Here is an 18,098-nt window from a genome sequence, read left to right on the forward strand (position 1 = left end):
ACATCTATTCAGGGAAAGCCCATCACTCTCCGTGTGTGTGTGTGTGTGTGTGTGTGTGTGTGTGTGTGTGTGTGTGCGTGTGTGTGTGTATTTGCTAAGATTGCTTATCCCATGTCCCACCTCTTTACCTTTCTTTCTTCCTTCATCTTTTACATCCCTTGTTATCTTTGTATTGTTAGAAATATTACAATCTTTTGTTTTTTGAATAAGAGGGTTTCTCTTTATAATTTTTGATTTTTTGTCAAAGGTTTATGCTTTCTTATTTTTCCCTAATTGTTCTTTTGGAAATGGGAAATGTGTTTATTCTATAATACAGGTTAAAGTAGAGACAGATCGATAAAGTAGTGACTTTTAACTAAGGATCACCTGCCACTGTCTGAAACCCCTTGATATCAGGACGCTCCATGTGGTTGGTTTTTAGCTGAAAATCTGTAGACAGGAAAAGATGAAACACTGTACAATGATACCTCACAGTCTCCTCGCGCTTCACATGGTTGGTAATCCTGATAATGTTTGTGTGCAGTCGGCTGACAACGGATTGTCATGGTTTTTGGGTGCAAAAGTTCAACTTGCAAACACATTCAGATCACAGCTTTACAGAGTTGCTGATGTGTGTTTTGTGTATTCTTCTTGTTTTGCCTAAAAAAGAGGAGACAGAGTGCTTTTGTTGTTCTTGTTATTCAGCCGCGTGTTTGTCAGGGTGCTTATTTGATTCAAGTGTAGATTCAGCTCTGAAGAAAGCACACAGAGATGCACTGATAGCATTGTCACGAGGGAGCAGTTCAGTACGTCAAGATTTAAGTCGATACCCCCCCCCCAGAAAAAAGCCAATAAATGCAAAAAAACAGTAGTTCATGAATCTTAACTGAACAATTCATGCCTGCAGATTCTACAGTATAAAAAGCATAACTGTACATTTACATCCATAGGTCCACCCGCTCATCTGCTCGCTAGCACAGTTATCTAATCAGCCAGTCATATGGCAGCAACTCAGTGTATCTGAGGCATGTGGACTTGGTCAAGACAACCTGCTGAATTTCAAACCAGGGGTCCCCAATCCCAGTCCACGAGGGCTGGTGTCCCTGCAGGTTTTAGATCTCGCCCTGGGTCAACACACCTGAATCACATGATTAGTTCATTACCAGGCTTCTGGAGAACTTCAAGACAATTGAGACGGTAATTTATCCATTTAAATCAGCTGGGATGGATCAAGGACACATCTAAAACCTGCAGGGACACCGGCCCTCGTGGACTGGGACTGGGGACCCCTGGTCAAAACAATCGCTGGATCCCCCACTGGTGTGCGACATTCATTAACACGCTGACCAAAACAATAAATTAGAGCAGACAGGACAAAAATGATCTAATCCTTTGTTAGAATGCAGAAACAACAGTTCTTAGAGAGCCATCAGTAATCATGAGTAATCATGCCGTTTGTTGCATACGCTCACTGGCCACTTTGTTACTTACCCCTGTTGAACTGCTCATTAAGACAAATATTTAATCAGCAAATCACATGGCAGCAATTAAGTGCGGTTAAGTATGTAGACACGATTAAGGCAACATACTAAAGTTCAAATTGATGATAGTGATTAAGTGGCTTTGAACGTGAAATGATCGTTAGTGCCAGACAGGCTGCTCTGTGTATTTCAGGAACTGCTGACCCACTGGGATTTTCCCATATCTCTAACTCTATATCCAGTGATCACCAGTTGTCTGGACGAAAATGCAGTGTTGATGTCACAAGAGAATGACCAGACTGCTTTGAGCTGAGAGGAAGTCAAATAACCATCAGTGACTGCCAAGGTATGCAGAAGAGCATCTCTGGATGCATAAAGACTAAAGCAGATGATCTACGGCAGAAGAAGACCACCCTGGGTGACACTCCTGTTAGCAAGCATAGGCTTATATTTATCTGTTGCTACATTTTTACCACCACTGGTGGTCATTTACCAGTTCAGACTGGTGGTGGTGGTGTAAGGGCGTGGGGGGATTTTTTTTGGCACACTTTTCCTTAGTACCAAATCAACAGTGTTTAAATCCCACAGCCTACCTGAGTATTTTTGCTGACTGTGTCCATCCCTTCATGACCACAGTGTACCCATCTGCTTCCAGCATAATAACACACCGTGTCACAAAGCTCGAATCATTTCAAGCTGGTTTCTCGAAAACGACAATGAGTTCACTGTAGTCAAATGGCCTCCACAATCACCAGATTTTAGTCCAGTAGAGTATGTTTGGGTTGTGGTGGAACACAACAGCTGACAAGTCTGTGCAACTGTGTGATGCTCTCGTGTCAATATGAAGTAGGGCTGCCACAAACGATTATTTTGATAGTCGACTAGTCACCGATTATTTTTGCGATTAGTCGACTAATCAGATCATCATCCACTGGACGTAAAACTACAGCTTATATAACTATCATTAGCTTACAGCTTTAAGCTTTTAAGGTGCTAACTAAAAATAAAGACAAGATGATAGTTTATTCAATTTTAATGAAATTTGCAGATTGTTTCGGTAAAGTTGAATAAACTCCTTGCTATCTAAAATATAACAGGACACCGGGGTATATTCTCCAGCATCTCACACTTCTGATAATCAGCTGTCTGCTTGACGTTTATTCAGCTGTGTAAAAACTATAACTTTAATCTCAGCCAAACCGATTTACTCAGGAACAAATAAAATACTAAAAAAAAAAAAAAAAGGCCAAACAACAACATTTTTAATTTATCTAAGTGACTCATATATATTTAACCTGAGTCGCGAAAGACGGCGGTGGGTTTGAAAACAATTTGCCGGGAGTCCGGTGTTCTCACGGCGCTAGTGACCTAGCCCCCGGCTAGCTATCGAGCTAGTGGGTAACAGACGTCTCCGAAAACTGAGCCGATATTTGAGGTTTACACAGCTACATTCTCGCCTGAAAATATGTTAAACGTTTATTTTGTGACCCAGAAAGAATAATAAGAGTAAAGTTAAAACTAACTAGCTACCGCCATTGTTGGAAACTAAGCTGGGCCGCGCTATGAATTCTGGGACACAGCTTCTTCTTCTTCTTCGGGGTTTAACGGCAGCTGGAATCCTTGTACATGCAGTGCTGCCATCTTCTGTTTCAGTCCGTTATTACACTCTTAAATCCTGCTATTATTCCTGCGTCTTTTGCGATCTTACAAAGCTTCAAACGACACGTCGACTATTAAATCAGTCGTCGACGATTTTGATAGTCGACGTAATCGTGACTAGTCGACAAATCGTGGCAGCCCTAATATGAAGCAAGGTATCCGATGACTGCTCCTAGCACCTTGTTGAATTTGTGCAACAAAGAGTTAAAGCAGTCGGAAGGCAAAAGGTGTTCCAACTTGATACTAGTGAAGTGTGCATAATAAAGAAGCTGGTGAGTGTATATTATTCACTTTCATGGAACATCTTCATAAGTGGCTGGGATATAAAAAGCTTCTCAGTTAGGTTTAGGGAAAAAAAAATACCATGCTTTGGTAAAAATTCAACTGTTACCACTTCTTTTCTGTTTTCATGGTTGCCATGGTGAGACATCCTTGCTTATTCTGGACAAAATGCACGCTGCAGGCACAATTAGACTTGCTATTTCGATATATTACTGAGAAAGTCTCACTGACTGTCATAAAAAAGTGAGCTCTCATGTCCATAAACATGAACACACGGATCACTTTTTTGTGACTATTTCATGTTATACTGTGATGCCGGGTTAATGCAGCAGCTTAGAAACTCTTATTTATTAGCCATTAAGTGTCTTTTTACTTCCAGTCAAACAAAACAGCTGCTACCATAATATTAGATAATAGAAACCTTTTGTTAGTGATGAAGGTGTGCATGCGCTGTATTGTGTATGTGTGTGTATAGGCTTCACCCAGAGGCTGGTACATATCCTATATGCTAGGATCTAAATAGAATCGCCATTGCAAATTGTAAATCTAGGGCGCACTCCTGAAGTGTGTGTGCGTGCCAGTCAAAAGGCATATTAAAAGTCAAAAGGGCAGCAGGGAGAGCGGATGATCACTTGCACTCATTTCAGTTGCTCACGGATTAACCGTCTCTGTGGATATGAAATATGAACGAATCAGAGCTTATATACATCAAACTGACACATGCATACACACATACACACTCATATACCATATACCACACATATACAGGGATAAGAAAGGCGCATTTCTTGACCCTGCAGCACTTTCATTCTATAAACACAGGCACACACTACCTCAAAAGAGAAAAAAAACATTCTTTCGTGCACTTAACCACCCCTGACTCGCCTTTGTCACTACATATTTACATTCGAGTTCAAACCTAATCCTGTCTCACAAAAACAGTCTGCCGGTGGGTCATAAACAAAGCTGTTCTGGATGGCTGCTGTTCCTGGAGTTCCTCATTTTAATAGAAAAGCGAGAGGAGAAGGAAAGCGATAAGGAATACTGACAAATTTTCTGGAGCTTGGCTAATTTTTCAAGCAGGCACTCAATTTACTCAACACAAGCTGCTGCTTATCACTAGTTTGCGCCGATACTGCGTGTCTCCACTTTTTTCCAAGACCTAAAGCAACATTTAAACGTTTTATTATCGTTTCTAATGGTGATGTCTCTGATTTTCCCGACTTGTTGGCTGTTGCAGGCAGCAGTTATAATGTTTTTCTTATTTAAGCTCGGTTGTAAGAGTCTGGTGATTTCCGAGAAAAGGAGACTTGCCTCTTTAACGGTAATACATAAAAATCATGAAAGACAGCTGCTGCTTAACATTTGCGGCCTTCATGCCAGAAATTGATCTGACACTGAGGAGGGGTTTTTTTTTGGGGGGGGGGATTATGAGTCAACAATGACGAGTAGCATATGAATGTCTTTCGGATATTTTAATAAGCAGGTTTTCAGCTTCACTGACTCTGTGAGTGGCTGTGAGTGATCTGCAGCTCAAAGACTGTTTGGTCCAGATGATGTTAAAATCATTATAATTTCAGCTGTCAGAATGAAAATTGAAGCTTGAGGGCTTCTTAAGCCACATTTATCTGCTCGTTTGTCAAGCAAACTCATATATCTAAGTGCAAATAATTGTTTTAACCCTGTCCCCACACACACACACACACACACACACACACACACGTGTGCCTGTTTACATCTATGATCTAATTTCTTCTCGTCTTTGTGTGCACACTCTCTGTCCCAGCGGTGTAGTGTGTAGTAAGAGGCCGTGTTTTCTGTGATACTAAAGATCAGCTGTACTCCAACAAAGAATGAGATCGAGCCACAGAAGAGCTGGCATTGTGTACCTGTAACGAAGTGCACTCTGAGGGGATACTGCCCGAGAAAGAGGCCGAATCGCCACGTGAAAACATGCCACATCTGCTCTCGGTACATTAGAGGCAGAGAAGGACAAAGGCGTGCAACTTCCTCTGTTGATCTGCAAATAGTTACACTGTACAGTTGTGACTGGCTGGGTGCACATGGAAGCAACACACACAGACACACACAGGGCTTTGGCTACTTGCCCAGCTAATGCCACGCCCTGTTTTTCACTTAGGGGAGAGCTGTAGCTATGAGAAAAGTGTCTGCTTTTGTTGTTTAAAACCTAGCAAACGGTGCGTGTCCGTCTCCATCTGCACAGATTGTCATGTGTAAGCATGCCCGCTTTGCTTTGTGTGTTTGACTTTGCGTGTTTGGAGGACAGAGAGAGAGAGAGGCCGACAACTAAAACATGCTAATGTGTAATCAACTAATTAGCTGCCACCGAAAGCCAATGATTAGACGCTTTGTGGCTCTCAGCAATATTATCGTTGAGTCTTAATGGTTTCATCATCTTCACTAATCTATACGTGACCAGCCCTCTACATCCAGTGAGCCATTCTCTGCACTGTTTACTTTAGATTGTGTGCAGGATTTTCTGGGCTTAAGGAGATGATGGTGTTGGCGTGGTCGGGCAGATTTTTCAGGCTCTCGTTCAACATATTTGATTTTTCACAAACCAGAAACACTTTGCTCTGCCTCTCGGGGTTTGATTGATATTAATCATGTAAAGCACTTTCTCGAACACTGTCCCGTCTCCTTGTTTGATCTTTGAAGCTTTGAAAGTCAGCAGTCACTCATAATTATGTCTTGGCCTCACTTCATTAGGGGCAGTGAATTCGAGAGGCTTCGCAGCACGAGAATTTTCTCAGGGTCTGATTTTTTATTTTATTTTTTGACTTTCCAAATCAGAAGAAGAAGAAGTCGTCTCGTTCCGTCTTTGTGTGTTTTACCCCTTAACGTGAACTCCCCGTTTTATGATTAAAAAGGAACGACTGTCGGCTCTCATTACACAGATATATGAGAGGTAAGGTGTTGCTGCAGTGTTGGGGTTGCACTTTTGAGGCTGCTGTGCTTTCAATTAGTGTGTAGTTTGTCAAATTCGATTCAGGCCAGTGCCATTCAAAAAAGAAAAAAAAAACAGCTGTGAAGTTTTAACTCGATCTTAAGCTTCATTTATAAAAATAGGAGACGGATTAGAACTCTGTATTTACTACAGTTATTTCGTTTATCAACCAGAGAACCGCGATGTTGTGTCAGAAATGCCACGTCCATGCGAGATTACAACAATCATGACTAAGCGTGGCATTGTTATTCGTTTGCGTGTAGTCTCATGGGTTCAGTCAAGGTCTCTCCTCTCCAAATCTAGAAAGAAGGCAGCTTGTAATTTAACACCATCTGCTTTTTCCATTTTTCCATTGTGATGTTTCCACACTAAATGTGGGCATCTTGACATTTCTAAGAAGAGGGCCCCAAGGATCTGGACTGAAGTTCACCATGAAACCTGCGTTACAGTGAATCAGATGGAGGTTTGGCACTTCAGCTCTGAGGACTGAAGCAGAGTCTGCGTGAAAGGAAGGATGCCCACGGCTCCTATTTCAAGAAGCTGGCTGCGAGGCCAGTGCATATGTTGTTATGGCTAGAAAGATGACTAGGTCCTTTGATTATATGGCTTGTTTATGTGTGTGTTTGTGTCGCTCCCAAAACAGATGTGCAGCTCAGAAACATTATTGTAAATGAAATAAACTAATGTGGCAATGCTTTAATGGGATTAATCAGTTGGTGTACTGTGAAATATCAGCAAACTGTGCAACAGCTCATAATTCTTGACTGGTTGTTGGCCGAGTTGAGGTCGTCACATGCCTCAGTTTATCCGACAGGCAGACCAAAACTCAGACATGCTCAGATTACAGTGATATATAAACAGATGCCGTCCGCTTCCGTGATTAAATTGGATCTTTTTCTTTGATAATAGCGTTTAAATGATTAAAAGATTGTCAAAATCCATCCACCACCTGTGGCTCCTCTGGGGGGATGTCGAGGGGTTACCAGGGCACCTGAGAGACATAATCTCTGAGACATCCCTGAAATGCCTCATTCTAAACTACACAAACCACCTCGACTGGTTCCTTTCGATTCGGAAGAGTAGCCAAAATACCATTTAGAAAAAGCTCATTTCTGCCAGTTGAATCTGCGATCGCATTCTTTGAGCCACTGCCTAATCCTCCAGGGTGTAGGTGAGGGCAGAAATGTAGACTGACCGCTTTAACAACTTTATCTTGATGCACAGCGTCCGCATCGCTTCAGACCATCTGTTGATCTCAAACTGGCTTTAGAGACATTGATCAGAATTTTTTCTTTTTTTAAAGAAGAAGATATGAATCCACACATCATTAGACAAGCTACAGCTGCCACTGATGGATATTTTCACTGTGAAAAAATGTGATTGTTTTCTTCATCAGTCGTTTAATCTATTAAGTCGGAAAATGTAAAACGAAATAATTAAAATTCGTATTTGAACTAATCACATTAATCTCTAAATTGCAAGTGAATAAGTTCCAAATACTTGTGATTATGTGATGGAATAAAGTATTAAATCAATAAAGAAGCAGAATCAGCTTTAATAACGTTTACCTCAGATGTATTTGCAGTAGTAAACGGGCAGCCATGTATCAAAAACATTCAAATTACAGATTAAAGATAAATACTTGCTTTACTTTACACACTTTCAACTTCAGCCATTTTAATATATCGTTTCACAGGTTCTGCTGCATTTGCAGTGTTTACTTTAGATGTGCCGCATGCCTGGTTTACAGTTGCAGTAAGTCACCTGTTTTACTGACTGAAGACAAAATACTCCAGTCGAATTGTGAAGCGCAAATAAAGTGCAACGCTTTCTGCTCACAACACGAAGCCAAGTTGGCCGGCCGTTGCTGGTCTACATGGACACTGACCTGAATAGATGGTGAGAGCAACTCTAATGTTTTTAAAGGTAAAGAAGTGGATTATTATACACGTCACGATGTCAAGCTGATGGTGAATTCACTGTATGCTGAAGTCCCAACTAAAGACATAAAGTCTGGGAAACAACATATCAGCTCTTGTTGTCCGCGGGCTTCAGACGAGAGTTTCTGGGTGTCGCAAAGTATGCGCAAAACGGTTAAAGGCGAGCATTATACACATGAGCTACTGCAAACAGGTGGCTGTGCACTGAAATGACTGTGAAACTTGAAAGCAGCATTTAGGTCAAGGCTTGCAATTAAAGCTAAGTCGTGCCAGCATCCAAAAATGCATAAACCTAACTGCCAGTATACCTCATGCTCCAAGTCTATAAATAAGCAAACGGACAACACTTAAGGGAGATTATTTATTTTGGACACGCTCTCTATGTGCTGTTGAATTCCTTTTGCAGCCATAAAAACTGATGCTGCTTACGAGCCACGTTTGACTTTGCAAAGAGGTAAACACTGTCTCGCAGCTGTTGGCAGGATGTGTACTAGCCCCACAGACACAATTATGCCCACCTTGTGAATAGCCCGGGCCCAAGTGTGCTTCAGGAAATTGAATAGGCGATGCTCTGCTTTAGTCTGACCCCGCTGCGTCTCAGCTTTTATGGAAATACAGTGTTTTTTTGTTTTGTTTTGTTTATGCGTGTTTACCAACAAAGAACCGCTATCAGAAACATCTCTGAGCGATGCACACAAGCATGTCAAAGAAATTCCTGAGCGTCTCCCTTCATACACACCTGCCAATCAAAAGCTGTGTCCTTCATGCATGTTAGCTCCGTGTCATTCGCAGATGCCTTTTGGCAGTTTGTGTGTGTTGGAGAGCGGGGAGAAAATCAGATAAGCAGATAACAGAGGAGGAGCTCTCTGATTTATAAGAGTGCATTGAAGAGGAAATAGTCTTCATAGTCCAGTGCTTGTTATAAAGGAGGAGACCACCACACGCCACGTGGCATCAAAGAAGAGGATCCAAAGCGAACGCGTGCATAAAACACACACACACTTTTAACTTCGCTCCCACTGTGATCCACGGCAAAAGAAAGTCAGAGAAGCTCAAAGTGCAGGAGTGAAAAGTGAGAGAGACAGAGTCCAGCAGGGGCGAAGGGAAGGCGAGGAGACGGAAGAGTGTAGGAGTCGGGGGGGCGGCGAGTGTGCTTGGCAGCGCTGGCCTGTGTTTCAGGGGAATTCCTGTAACCCACCACACCTTTCAGCTGCCTTCATTAAAAATGACTGATAGTTTTGGGGTGATATATAAAGTAAAGCTACCAGGCATTTGTGCATGTTTGTGTGTGTGTGTGTGTGTGTGTGTGTGTGTGTGTGTGTGTGTGTGTGTGTGTGTGTGTGTGTGTGTGCGTGTGCGCACAGACTGACCTTGGCCCAGTTAGTTTGAAGGCATTTGGGAGGAAAAGAAAAAGGGAGTGTGGAGAAAGAGAAAACAAAGATTAGAGATTTTAAAGAGTCTGTGTCTCTGACGGGATCTTGTTATTCACTCTGACCAGAGGTTTTTTTTCTCATTAACTGTAAAAAGGAGGATTGTTGAATTGAGTGTGCGTGGTCAAATTCTGGGATAACGAGTGATCAGGAGCGTTTGAGCTTTTATTTGGTATATTTGGCGTATGAACTCCCTGTAACTATCCAGTGGAATAAAGGGAAAGTCTGTTGGACTCACATGGCGGCGTTTACCTTAAATACTGAGATAAAACAGCAAACTTAACCCGTTCGTAAGACGTTTATATATTTTCCACCTTCCACGTATTTTCTTTCATTTAAAATTTAAAAAATGTGATGAAAAACAAAGACAGGCCTCCATTTCTTTGTCTTCCATCTACCTGTCAAACCACGGTGGCCACGGTAACATGAGCCCCCTGTTATTGTCTCTCCCCCCCCCCTTTCTCCTCCTGCCCGTTGTTTTGTTTGAAACCAAACCCTCCACGTCCCCCCTCTATGGTGGCGACCTGACTTTACACATGAAAAAAAAGAAGAAGAACGTGACCCCGCTTCCTGTCTCATTTGTTCTCATGGAGGCCCTTTGTTTTGTTGTATTCACTGCCTTAAAAAGAGTAGGCACATCTGGCTGTGGAAGTACAAGTTTCACCACTTGTTGCGCACACACACACACACACACACACACACACTGGCAAACCGCCACATCTTCATCCAAGCTCATCACAGTCCCCTGAAGAGGGAGCTGTTGTTTTATTTGTGCCTCCATTCCCACAGAGGGTTAACACAGTCTTATCCCTACTTCTAATTTTAACTTCTTTAGTTTCTAATCTGTCATTTCCAACATATGTTCATGATTTTCCCTGCAGTCGGGCAGTGATCTGCAGGTCTTTGTGAGACGGCGAATAGCCCGAATCAACTTCTTTTCTGTTTTTGCTTTATGTTCTCTTCAGCCCATTAACCAGTCTAAGCTCGTCTAATAATATAAGGTGAATAATTAAAAGAAAAAAGATAGGATAAAACCTTGCCTTAGGTCTGTGTGGGAGTGGGCACATATGGGGAAAATTCTGCCCTCAAGCCTTTCCGTCAGAGTCGCTCTCGCTGACTTGTTCGGTGTTGAAAGAATATGAAATTCTTCTTAACCTAACCAAGCTGTTAGGTGTGTAAACTGCATCAAAACACAACAAAAACTAAAGCGAGTCTTCAGATTGTGGACTGTGTGTATTTTGAGACCGGCCTGATCCTCCTGTTGGTTTGGCGTTGCACCTTATTGGTCTGCAGCTTGAAGACTCCAGCTCCAGTGAGAGCGCAGAAAGGTGCATATTTCACTTGCTTTATTGGATTGTCCTTACAGATTTTCCAATATGTGATTGCACACAGTCTGTTTGACATTTTACATTTTTAAAAACATTGTTAGTATTTTAAAAACATACAGACCAAAATAATTAGATTTTATAATTTAGAAAGTTACAGCAGCTTATTTATTTATGTTTATAAAAATTTATACACAGCCACAGTTGTGTTATCTTTTGTGCTGTCTTTCTATTTTTAATGAAAACTTTATTTTCTTTAGCACTACCGCATGCATTTAAATTTAGAGCTGAGGGCAGGAAGGGGTAAGAAAAACAAAAAGCAGCATGCAGGTTTATAATTACTCTGCTGCCTTTAAAATAAAGTGTGATACTGTAAGTGTCTTTATAATCTCATGGGTCTGTTGTCAGTGGACAGTGATGTACACTCTTATTTAGTTTCTAAAATAAATACCAGCCAAAATCACTTAAATCACTTTTCCTCCTCATCCTGATGCTCTGGTTGAACTTCAGCAGATCTCATTGGCATCAGTATGTTGAGTTGCTGTCATGTGATTGGCTGATTGGGTTTGTGTATTGAGTGTATGTAAATGTGAAATCATCTTGTGGGAGGGTTGTCCATGAACAGTGACATATTTGCATTTTTAGAGTAAAAGAGCTCGGGGGCAGCTGTAAAGTGAAGAGAGGTAATTCGATTTGGTAACGCTGCTTGAACAGAAGCATCGGTTAAAGCGTCCGCGGCCTTTGTTCAGGTCATTTTAAAAAAACAAAACAAAAAAAAACCTTATCAGTCTCTAAAGGTTTAGCAGCATTAACAGCATCTATAGTGTAAACTCATTTTCCATTTATGAATAGCCAGCAGCAAGATAAAATTACATGGATCCATTTCATGTAATCTGCATTAGTAAACAAGCCCTTTACCTCCTGTCTAGTTTTCTGTTGATGAAGCTATACATCCAAGATAATGTTCCCTTTAGGAAGCTCCAGGGATCGGATATGAGAAGATGTTTTATTACAAATAAAGTGAAGTAAGAATATTAAAGCGCACAGAGACGCACACAAACATGCCAGGGTATAAAGTTCATTTCTCAGAATTCACTTACCGATCCATTAACCATCCCACCCTGTCTCCTGTGTCACATGTATCATGTGTTTTAACGGGCCTCTCTCTAACACACACACACACACACGCGTGCATGCATGCTCTCCCCGTGTGTTTAATTACAGCCATAATAAGCACTTGGATGGAAACTAAGTTTGATAAGGCCACTAATGACAAATGCGATTTGGGAAATTCCCTTTTCCCGCTCTCTCAGCTTCGTCCTCGTCATCTCATACATCACATCTTAATTATGAGTCTTCCTAATGTGTTTTCCTGGGATTTACTCTTTCATATTTCAAGATTGACAAAGCGCCCAGCAATTACTGTCTGTCGTTGTTACCGTGGATATAATATCTACAGTCACATGATGGCCTCCCAAGGTGACCAGGAAGTGGGTTTTTCTAATGGTGATGTTGGGTGGCTGGTTGGGGGAGATGGGGGGGTCAGGGGTAAAAGTGGCATTTGTGCGTGCAGCTCCTTTTCTTGATTTATGTGGAGGCTGTAATGACATCATATTCAACAGCCGAAAGGGTAATAAATTAGATATCAGCTAATGGAGGCTTAGGCTCTTCCTTTGTTAGCGCGCTCCTGTTCTCTGCTCACATCGCTCTTTTCTTTTCCCCTGTGAAGTAAATACGCTTTTAATTACTTTCACATAAATTTTAAAGTGTCTTTTATTCACAGCGAAACTACTGACAAGAAGATGCTGGCATTAAAGAGCCTCTCTACAACGTAAACCTGTCGTTGCATTTATATTTAACTTCTTTTCTTCTTTTTCCAATGAAAAGTCACGAAATGTCTTTTAAATAAAGCTTCACCTGTTTTATGTTTGTGAAAACTGCTCCTCAGATCTGATCAGTAAAAGTTTTTTTTATCAGAATTGTGTACATTCGACCCAGTGCTGGATCCATTTTAGGGAAATGACTGAAGTAGATTGCTAAAGTCCTGGTCACGCCGTCCTAGAGACCACCTGTCACTGGTGAAGTTGCTGCCAGCATGAAATTGGTCATAAGAAGGAATACCACGCTGGAACGAAATCCTCCCCACAATCGCTTCAGTCAGGAGTAGACGGTGTGCAAGAAAGACTGCAAATGCTTGCAAACTAGTCACTGAGCTTCAGTGAACTTTGAAAAGGTGTGACGCAAACCAGAAACTGTGAACACTCACCTTCAAAGTAAAAGCTGCATCTTTTGCTGAGGCATAGCTTTAAAAGTTTTAAGGTGAACGTTCTCCGTTTCCAGTTCGTTTCACACTTTTTTACTAAAGCTCAGAGAGTAAATGGCGAGTCTTTGCCGATCACTTGGTGTCTTCAATGCAAACCCTTGGCGACCGTGTCAATCTGCTAGGGACCAAAGAGCTCACAAGGAACTTTTTGGCGCTCCACCCTCACTGTGACCACTTTCACCTGGTAACAGGGAGCAGCCTCCAGCAAACACTCACCAACCTGTCAGGACATACACGTTTCCCTACCCTGACTGGTCTCTAGGCCAGTGTGGCTGACACATTGCTGATCGATCACACTTCCTCTCTTGTTGCTTCCCAGAGGCCCACTCTGAGTCAGCAAGAACGCTGTTCTGGGCAATGAAACCCGCTTTTAATTAACATTTAGTTACCGTTTCACCTGAGACCGCAGATTTACTTATTACCTTCCAGCAAGCATTCCCGGTAGAGATCATCTTTATGTGTTTGAGTGTTTTCACCGCTGCATGGACGTGACCCTGTCAGTGGCTCATCAGCATGCAGTCATTAAACAGCTGCACTCTTCTTTTAGCAAATAACCAGTCGTCTTTCTCCGTGTATAAACATTTTAGGAGAGCTGTCAATTATCCAAACACTGACCTAAAATTTCTTTCTCCTGTTCCTGCTGCCAAAGCAGCAAAACTGCACCTTGTTCTTCTCTGCAGGCTGGTTCCACTCTGGAAAACTTTTAGCAGATAAAGCTAGACTCACATTTTCTTTCCTCTCTGTATCTACACACAAAACGGATGCATTTAGTAACCTTAAGTTTCAATGTCAGCTGTGTTTATTGGCTTCTTAAACTGAGTCAACTTGAAACCGAGCGTGTGCGCCTCAAAACCCTTCCAAAAATAAACACTGAGAACGACATCTAGCCTTTGACTGTGGTATTCAGCGGTGGGTGTGACAGCGGTGCTTTGTTCTGTCCATTAGAAGAGGCGGTGAATGTTATTACATGTCCCCGCTCTCTCATTTTTCCTTCCTGCCCTGTTGTTTTATGTTTTTTATCAGTAGGATCGTGCACAAAGCAGAATACTGCAACACTGCAGAGACGATCAATATTGAATTTTTTTTTATGTGACTTCCTCGTATTTCTTCATTATTATTATTTTTTTGCATGCATCAGTAATGATGCTGGGTGTCGTTGTTATTGTTGTTGTTGTTGTTTTTTTAACAACAGGGGTGAAGTGTGTCATCTCTGCAGCCTGCAACATCCTGTGCAGTAAATCCGTTTCCTAGTTTCTATTTGTATTTTATTCTGTTAGCTGTTTATTTTTCTTAATGGTGTCTGGGTGATTGCATCAGTCAAACAAAAAAACCCAACTTGAATGTAATTAGCAGTTTTTGCTGCAGTCATCGCAGCAGCATGGAAACCTCAACATCTGCTTTCCCTCTAAAAACACCGGGCCGAGCAACGAAGAAGACAAACACATGCTGAGCTCTCGAGCTTCCTGTAAATGGTAATGTGCCTGTAGTGTGTTTATTGTTATCCGTTTTAAAAAGAAAAAAGTGTAATAGTCTGGACTTATTTGTGAAGAAGAGAGTTATCAGGTCTTTCTCTTTAACTGATTGGAAGCAGCTCAGTAAAGTTTTCTTTTGTTTCTGTTTCCACAGGCGGTCGGAGGAGGAAGTGGATATGGACAAAGTGACGGCCGCTATGGTGCTGACGAGCCTCTCTACCAGCCCGCTGGTGAGGAGCCCACCTGTGAGAGTCAGTGGTAAGCATCATTAGTACTAAATAAACAGCCGTAAATAAATATTTCCTTTTTATGCGTCACTTGGCTATTTTTCTAATAACATAGCAGAAGTTTTATGAAAAGCGAACTAAAACAAGTCGCTGAGCCAATAATTTGTGTGTTTTCCTGTACGCTGTGTTTCATTCCCTCACAGCTGTTATCTTGTGAATGCATGTGGAAGCTTAAGGTTGATAAATTACTGCCACCTGCTGTGCTGTAGGATCATCTCATCAATGAGCTGTGGGAATCCAAAGAAAAGCACAATGAGTCTGGATCTCTGCCACTCGGCAAAGTGGCGGAAGTCCAAAATGCCCCACAACTGCAATCTCGTGAAACCATTTAGGCGGTCTTTGTAACCAGCCTGCTGTCCTTCCAGCCGAGCAGACGCGCAGCCAACCACCGTGCACGTGGTGTCACTGCCGTACGTCATGCACAGATGAACAAACTGGGCTTTAAATGCTAACTGTACACTTTTTATCTAAATGTAGTCATGTAGTTTGAGATCACACAGCGTGCACGGAACACAGAGCACTGCTGATATCTCTCAAATGAACCAGTAGTCTTGTTGTTCTGACCACTCAGAGCCTGTGCTGCTGCTGAGCCACATCCTCTTTTATGTTAAATGTTCTGCCGAAGAAACGAGTGAAGAGAGAAGAGAGAGGCACCCTGCCAGGAAGCAGCTTCACTAAACCAAACTGGGTCTCTGTCTCTCTCACACACACACATGTACAATCACTGCAAAGTTTTCCCCTGCTTCACTAAGTGAAATGCCTTTTGTGGCTGATATTCAAAAGAAACTCTTCTTTGATCTTAAAAAAAAGAAGACCTTGGAAGTGTCTCGGTGGAATCACACAACAGGAGAGTAACCTTTATTTTCTTGTGTCATGGTGAAGACTGCTTCTGGGAGGCTCTTTTTTTTGTGAAGTGCAAATATAGCTGTCTGAACCTAATTGGATGTCTTGATCTCATCCTTTGTTGTGTTTGTAGCATTTACAGATATAACTAAAGAAGTTTGAGCTTCTGTTAGATAAACTCTCCATCTCCTGTTCCTCTGTGTCTTCAGAGGGTCTGAGTGGATCGTGGAAAGACAACGGCTCGGCCGGACCCTTCACCCCATCGAGCAACAGCTCCTCGGGGGGCTACTGGAGCTGGTCTGCTCCGAGCGATCAGTCCAACCCCTCCACACCATCCCCACCGCTCTCTGCAGACAGCTTCAAGCCCTTCCGTGTACCCAGCCTGGGAGGGGTGGGGCCTGGCCCCGCAGGACCTGAAGACCCCATTCTGGATGAGCAGGACGGGAGCAGCCTGCTCTTTGATGAGCCCATCCCTCGCAAGCGCAAGGTGAATAGAGTTTAGCTGGGTAAAAATCCTGTGTGGGTTCTCTGGATACTCCGGCTTCAGTCCAAAGACATGAGTTTAGTGGGGTTTGGTTAATTGGTGATTCTAGATTATCCATGTGAATGTGAGTCTGAATGGTCGTCTGTCTCTCTGTGTTAGCCCTGTGACAGACTGGCGACCTGTCCAGGGTGTACCCTGCCTCTCGCCTTGTGATCTTGATGCGCTTCCCCTGTCTGACACAGATGGTCTTTTTAAGGCACATTTCTTTTAAAGAGAGGGTGGAGGAGGGTGAGGCCACTGAGGTGATCATATTAGCTATATCCTTACTCAATGACAGAGCCAAGAGTAGGACAAAAAACACATGAAACGGAGTGTTTATAGCAGACTGAGCCGACTCCCTGTGAGGGATTACTTGTACATGCGTTGACCTCGTTATTTGAAATCTTTAAAGCGAGTATCACTGCTGTACAGCGAAAATCATATACACAGAAAACAAGGACGAGCATCAAATGCCCCTTCAAAATGATGAAAACCACTGCACGCTGTGTTTTCCCAACACGATTTTTCGAGTCAGTTGAATTTATGCTAATATCATCTCGATGGTTCTGTAAATTTAGCAGAAAAGAGACGAAGCCAATAAAGATTTGAGCCAAACTCAATGGTTAAACTTAATTTTTGTTAGTGTGTGTTTTTAGACTCAAAATACTGTTGAAGAACTTTAACTGTACAAAAGCAGTTATGCTTCATGGATAACAATCAGCAGCCAAGTTACCTGGTAAACATCTGCCATCAATGCAGCATCAAGAGAAATAAGAATGACTGTCAATCAGGGAGTTATCAGCACTGGATTATTTCTGATACAACCATATTAACATGGTAGCAGTTTTTCATTGTTAAACATCGGCACTGTTAGTAGTTAATCATCACGGGGTTAAGGGAAGGAGATATGATGATATGTTTCCCAGGTGCTTTTGTCCCACTTGTGGCTTCACTTTTATTACCGTGTGGTGCATTAAAAGCTTTTTTTGAAGGAAACAGTCGCACTGATCCTGATAGCAGGCATATCTGGAGGTAAGAATAAAGGTCGTGAACTTGTCTTTGAGATCCCGCCACATGTACATGAGCTGGTTGATTTCTCTTCTGCAATATTAACCTGTGAGGTTACTGATGTAATTTAGTTTCTGACTGATAGGCGGAGAGGGAAATTGGACAGGAAAGGACACAAAGCCTTTTTTGCTCCGGTCTTGAGTTTCGTGTCACGCGTCCTGGCCACACACACACTTTCTTTCACACTAATCATTTCACCTCGTCTCATCACTACGCGCCACTGACAGCTCATCACATCTACACCACGCTGTCACTCGTTATTTTGTCCGACGTATATTGCGTCGCTCTCTCTCTCTCTCTGCCTTCATCTCGGGGCTCTCCTCTGCTTATCAGCGCTCCTGTGTGCCAGTTTGCCGACGGTATCATCCATCTCCCCCTCCTTTCATTCTTTCCTCTCCCCTGCTCTCGCCTCTGTTTTCTCCCCTCTCTCTTCCGTTCTCGCTGCTTGAGTGTGTCCTCCCCAGACATTTGTCCTTAATAATTACTTCCTCAGCCTTCACGTGTAGCTCCTCTCAAAA

The 18,098-nt window shown here is 42.4% G+C and overlaps 1 protein-coding gene across 2 annotated transcripts in view; it reads left to right on the top strand.

Annotated features, from left to right (window-relative positions):
• The window catches only part of znf704 (zinc finger protein 704), a 64,994-nt gene that overhangs the window by 29,464 nt on the left and 17,432 nt on the right, over nucleotides 1-18,098 (top strand). For both annotated transcript variants that reach the window (XM_026155794.2, XM_080296590.1), the window contains exons 3-4: nucleotides 15,014-15,117; nucleotides 16,199-16,476. In XM_026155794.2, the coding sequence (XP_026011579.2) occupies nucleotides 15,014-15,117; nucleotides 16,199-16,476 (382 nt within the window). The remainder of the gene's footprint in view (nucleotides 1-15,013; nucleotides 15,118-16,198; nucleotides 16,477-18,098) is intronic.

This window comes from Astatotilapia calliptera, chromosome 22, assembly GCF_964374335.1.
Source record: "Astatotilapia calliptera chromosome 22, fAstCal68.1, whole genome shotgun sequence".
Lineage (NCBI taxonomy): Eukaryota > Metazoa > Chordata > Actinopteri > Cichliformes > Cichlidae > Astatotilapia > Astatotilapia calliptera.